Genomic DNA, 6198 nt, shown 5'->3' with positions numbered 1-6198 from the left:
TATTTTTAGTATGGGCAACTATGAACTACTAAATGAATCTCTTGAAATCAACCTCAGACACAAACTCAAATACAAAAATGATAAAGATGGCTCTGAAAAACACTCACTAAAGACTTTTATTTAATTAAAAATACAAATTGTTGCATTTTCATGGAAAATATTGAGATTAAAAAATACCAACAATGTTAGTTTTCAAAATCTTCATGTACTGCCTTCTTCATATCTGTGGCATGAACTATATATAAGAATTTGGCCCATAAAACTTGAGCTTCCAAAGGATTGTTCCTATAGCTCTCCTGGAGTGAACCATTTTCTTAACAACAATATTCTGTCAATACAGATACCACTAGACTTGTCTTCTTTCAAATCACTTAAAGGAGTCAGTATAAAAAATGCAAAGCTGATATGAATATCAATGCAGTACAACTAAGTACTGCTACAACCTCATCCAGCTCACAAGCCAGTCAGCAAGTGACTTTGTATTCTATCTGATACATTAGTGTCCTGAGCTCCCTAGCAAAATATCCCCAGAACTCCTGATGGAAAGACACTGTCATATAGTGTTTATATTCGAATAATCAGCAACTATACAAAAGCATATAGGACCCACCCCAATGCACAATACTATTTAAAAATACATTTAAGGCTAGGCATGGTGGCTGATGCCTATAATCTCAGTTTCTCAGGAGATAGAGGTAGGAGGATTGTGGTTAGAGGGCTGGTGAAACAAACTGAAAGTAAAGAGGTTCTGGGTTAGAGGGATATATGGCTCAATCATCAATTCTATCAAGACATAATAATAGTAATATGAACAATACATATTGGTACAATATAAGCTTTGGAATCACTGGCCAAAAAGAGCCAGGTGACTATTTTTTAAAGTCTTCATGTAATTATACATTTTCTAAAAATGTAAAATAAGATCAAAATACATTTAAAAGTAAATTAACATAAAACACATAAAATGGAAAGTTAGTCAAACTAAAAATAGAAAAAAAGATTGAGTGAAAACTGAAAAGGTTGCTTCAGCAATAAACATCACACCTAAATACAAGGTGCATACAAAACAGTCCTTTCTCTCTCTTTCTTCTCTTTGGACTGTGTCATTTCTTAACTTATTTCCTTGACCCCCACATCATAATGCTTCATCCTCCTCCTGTTCACAAATGATGCCTTTACTGAAATTGGATCTGCTGTGACAGAAATATCCTGGCTCTGCTTCTTTGGTCCTTTAATTTGTAGTATGTTTAATTTGAGTCTTGCACCCAGCTTTATATTAAGAGAGATAAGTTCCCTCCCCAAATATACAAGCAAATAAAATAGATGCATTTAGCACAAAAGTTAGAATTGCCTCAACTCCAGAAAATTTCAACATGATCTTTGTTCTTCACAATGGTCTCTTAGTTGATGGGAATAAAATAAGGCTGAAATTGCTTTTCACAGTCTGGCTCAGTCGGGGGCATTTTCACATAGACTCCTGTTGTAAGAGGGCTTCTTTTCTTTAGCTGCCAAACACAGAAAAAAGCAGTCATTATTATTAAAGCGTACAGAAGCACTTCTAGCCATAATAGGACTCAGTAAACATTGGGTCCCTCTAAAGATGAAAATGAATTTTCACAATATACAGAATTATAAAACTGCAGGTGATTTTTTATTCAGCTATATAAAAATCCTTTTAAATAAATTATTTTGTAGTTTGAATGTAGAATAGAAAATTAGAAAATAACTTTCTTGTTGTTTTTTGTTGGTCGTGGGGCTTGAACTCTGGGCCTGGGCACTGTCCCTGAGCTTTTCAGCTCAAGGCTAGTCTTTATTTCTACCACTTTGAGAAACAGCACCACTTCTGAGTTTCTGATGGTAAACTGAAGATAAGAGTCTCAAGGACTTTGGTGCCCAGGCTGTCTTTGAACTGTGATCCTCAGATCTCAGCCTCCCTGAGTAGCTAAGATTACAGGCATGCACCACTGGCACCTGCTTGTTATTTAGAAAATAAAATCTGGCATTTTCATTTACTGGGATGTAGGAGAGACCATGACATATCAGTTAAACAGATGAGAGACTAGTGACGGCCGTTACATGAGCAGCCTAGAGTTTGGACAAGGAAAGCACAAAAGGGCCCCAAGAGATGGTTTCCAGAGGGACATGTAGAAGAATGAAACTGCATCCAGGTGGTCTCGCTTAGCAGCATTTTACCCAACCTAACCTTGTGTTTTAAGTATCACTGTCATGAAGGGAAAGAGCAAAACAGCTGCCCTTGTTACTCAGTTACTCAAACTGAAACCCTGCTCAGAAGCACAGACATTCAATGTTCAACACGTTCACGTACAGTAGCAGTCATCCTGAAACCTCAAAGGCCAGCACTTAGGGCTCCAGTGTGTTTTTTTTACCACTACCTTTCCTCCTCTTCATTTATTGCTTCATCTCCAGAAATTTCAGCTTCCCACATGATCTGATCACTGGACACTACTAAAGGTTTCCCCTATCAAACATGGGGTATTGTCAGCACCACACTCACCATTTTGCTCAAAGAAACAGCTGTGATTAGGAAGCTATAAAAAAACAACCCGGAACTAACTGCTGCCAGGATCCAAAGGAGGAAATCAGAATCCGGGCATGGCTCTGGATCTGGAACAAAGCAGAACCTCGAGACAGATTCAAACCTGAGACTGTGTCCCACATCGGTGAACAAAACAGACAAGCAAACAAACAAAAAAACCAAGTTAGGGTTTTTGCTATCTAGCCCTAAACTGTGTTGAGAGCCATAGTTAAGTCTGGTTATTTGAGAAGACCTCCCCAAGGTGTCTTCACAGTCACAAGGCCAAATGTCCTGAACACCAAAACTAGTGCCTCACCTGGCAGCAGAAAACACCTTTTCATTTTACCTCACAGGCAAGAATGTTGCTTAACTCACCACCCACCATAAGCCAGGCTACCAGGATGTAGAAAACTCTTAAGGAAAATCTCTAGACTCCTAAGTATGGGTCACCTGAAGTTAAGAAATCATTATTTTCATGCAAAGAAACTTGCACCCCCCCCCCCGCAACAGATGCCAACATACTGAAATGAGTTTGCTCACCAATGACATAAATCTGGGTTCCATTGCCCATGCCCACATAGTATGGTGGTGGGTACATGAGCTCCACCTTGCAGATGTAGAGTCCCATGTCTGCGGCCTTCAACCCATGGATGGTGAGGTTCACTTTGTTTCCACTGAAGGTCCCCGAGCACGTGGGGTCATCTAGGAAGGCCAACTCATTCTCCACTGTGTACGTCGTGGCACAGACCTCGGTCATCTGGTTGTTGGCTTGTCTCAACACTGTCACCCGGACCTCAGCAGCATTATGTAGAGAGGAGCATTCACACACAAAGCTGGCAACACCCTGGATGCTAGCCAGGGCCACTTCAGGCTGGTCCACATGCAAGGCTGACATGGAAAAGCCAAAGGCAACTCAGTGAACTCCAGTTCATTCATGACCAGGCCCAGGCAACACCTCTGGCTGTGGAATGTCCCAATTTGATTCTTTAATCAGCCCACACCTCCTGGGTCTTCTCTCTCCTTCAATCGCCTCATCATCTCTCAGCCCCTTCCCTCTCCACCCACTCCATTCCTCAGCTGTAGCTCTGTGCCAGCTAGTCTCCATACATATGTTTCTTTGTTAGGAAATCATTTCTTGGAGACAGTTGGTTATGGCAAGAGGAACACCAGTGTGGCCAATAACAGCTCAGGTTTTGTCACAAATATGGCACTTAGGAAGTCACAAACTCTCCCTTTCTGTCACAGGTAGTAAGAAAGGACTGGAACACATGCTATCACAGTGCCTACAAACTCTGGTATTTTTAAATTAATGGAGAACTCTATTCCTTGGGAACTATAGTATGCAGTAGGCAAGGAATTTGAAGTATACCATTTGCCTAATTTCTCAAAGTACCCAAAACTGTATGCTTTGAGAAATTGCCCAAGGAGCAACAGAGCCATGGTTTTCAGCAGCCAGCATGCCTTTTCTGGCAGGATGGTTGAATGCTGATAGATGAAGAAGCCACAGAACCAAGGGCACTGGGTTGTTTCCTCTCTGGGTTGAGGCAACCCTGCTGTTAACTTCTATGGGCTTCCCCTGACACGGCCACCACGCGCTTCCTCTCCTCTTCTCTTGAACATTTTCATGTTCTTTGTTCTTTCTGTCCCTTCTAGCTTTTATAAGATAAGGGAAGTTATCTTTCCATTCATAATAGTTTGTATTATTTTAAAAATAATGGCTTCATAATCAGGCATGATGGCTCCATATCTGGAATCCCAGCTCTCAGGAGGCAGGGGCAGGCAGATTATAAATTTAAGGACTGCTTGAGCTACACAGTGAAACCCTGTCTCAAGAAAAAAAAAAAGGTAGCTTTATGTTACATTATCTTTTCATAACTAACCAGCTATTATCTTGTCCGTATTATAAGTGATGGCCCCCCAATTTAGACTGAATGATTGAATAGTATCATTCATCTGTGTTACGTGGCAATTTAATTACAGTGTTTTTGCAAGCTCTGCCTATTAAAAGTTTTGTGAGCTCGTTAGATCTGCTACTTCTTTGTGTTTCTGGCTTATCAACTCCAGCAAACAATATTTACATCTTTCCCAGGTAAGCATTCAGTAATTTGATTGCACTAAATCTAACTATGCAAAAGACCAAATTCCCTGCAAGGTGCCATCTCACTTATCACACTTCATTCATTCAAGTATCCCACTCAAGTTTGCAATGTCCACCATGGGAAGATTCTAGTTACAGGTTCCTTCTAAGAAGGAAACTGGAATATTCCTGAGGATATTAACACTCACCTGTTCAAAATATGCAAAGTGAGAAGAATGAGAAAATACATATCATTAGAAACTATATGTGAATGTATGTGAAATATCAAATAACCAAAGCTCTTTTGCAGTCCCACTTTGTACCAATCACATACCAATCACAAAGGTTTAAAGAAAGAAGGGGAAGGGTGAATGGAAGTATTCATCAGTTTTAATCAGCATAACAAGCCTGGTGGTCAATCTCTAAATAGCTTAGTTTATCTGAAAATTAAGAATCTACATCTGAAATTCCTATTTAGGTCTGGTAGAAATTAAACACCTTATGCCAAACAGACTGGAATCTGCCCTCCCTCCCTCTCTTCCTTCTTTCCTTCGTCCTATTCTTATTCCAAATAATTAGCTAACTATTTTATAGACTAGATTAAGAAGTCTTTAAAACCTCTAATTGAGTAAGAAAAGTGCTCTTTCCATGTTATAGTTACTTTTGTATTTTTTTTAAAGAGGAAATCTTGGGATTAATCTGAGAGCAAGCTCTCACATGTATTCAGGACTATGGATGTCTCTTCCCTCTTAACTACTTATAGTACCTTCTTCTAACTCTATAGTGTCTGAAATTGCCCAGGTCTCTAAAACCAACTCACATATGCTCATTAAGTCCCTGCTAAAGTGTAGGACTTTGCTATGTGCTGTATCTCTGTTCATTGGCTGTTGCCCGTTGTCCCATGCATGCCTTGGTCTTCAATATCCAGCTAAATAAGGAGTCTAGAATTTACCTTTCACTTCTGGTTTTGCTGTAAATCACTGCCCTTAAGTGCTGAAAGAAATGAAACCCAGGTAGGAGAAACAACTCAGTCACTCTCATGTTCCAGAAGTTTCTACTCACCTTTAGAGAGAACAGGGATGAAGAGAAGAGAAAACAGGGCAGTGCAGAGCCAGTTCCTGAACACCAAACTCAGCCAAGCCCTGTGCTTCTGAACTCTAAGGTAAGCCATGGCTTTATGGGAGATGGGCTCAGGTCTTCAGGAAGCAGAGTGAAACCTTTCAGGATCCTGAAGCTGTGAAATCTGTTTGAACCCACACAGATTCAAGGACTTTATATAGACACCTTTGATCAGACAGGTACACACGACACGTGCAAACACAGAAGGCACCTGAATAGACAGTCTTTCTGTTTTGATTTTACGAGAAAGGAAGACGTGGGTTTAGCTGTTACGTCGAAAAGGCAACCTCAAACACTCAAAGTAAAACTGCTCAAAACAAGCCAATACATTGATGGAAAATCTACTCAACTTGAAACTGAAGGCTTGTATTCATGTGAAGGAGAGGGATAGTTAAATGGAGAATCAACCTGGAGAATCAAATTTCCTGGAGTGCAGGAGTCCCCCCCTCCAAGTGCCAATTTTATC

General features: G+C 40.2%; 1 protein-coding gene across 1 annotated transcript; it reads right to left on the bottom strand.

Moving 5' to 3' along the window:
* Window positions 1-1061: 1061 nt before the first annotated feature.
* On the bottom strand, window positions 1062-5784 carry Ctla4 (cytotoxic T-lymphocyte associated protein 4). Its single transcript, XM_090354359.1, has 4 exons — window positions 5676-5784; window positions 3077-3424; window positions 2516-2625; window positions 1062-1505 (listed from the first exon to the last, which is right to left on the bottom strand). Exons 1-4 carry the CDS (start codon window positions 5782-5784, stop codon window positions 1401-1403), a joined length of 672 nt encoding a protein of 223 aa, XP_090210485.1. The 3' UTR covers window positions 1062-1400.
* Window positions 5785-6198: the final 414 nt, after the last annotated feature.

Source organism: Megascapheus bottae, chromosome 21 (genome assembly GCF_031878675.1).
Source record: "Megascapheus bottae isolate mThoBot1 chromosome 21, mThoBot2.hap1, whole genome shotgun sequence".
In the NCBI taxonomy this organism is placed as follows: Eukaryota; Metazoa; Chordata; class Mammalia; order Rodentia; family Geomyidae; genus Megascapheus; species Megascapheus bottae.
The sequence above is the reverse complement of the archived record's forward strand: the minus strand, read 5'-3'. Positions and strand labels throughout refer to the sequence as shown.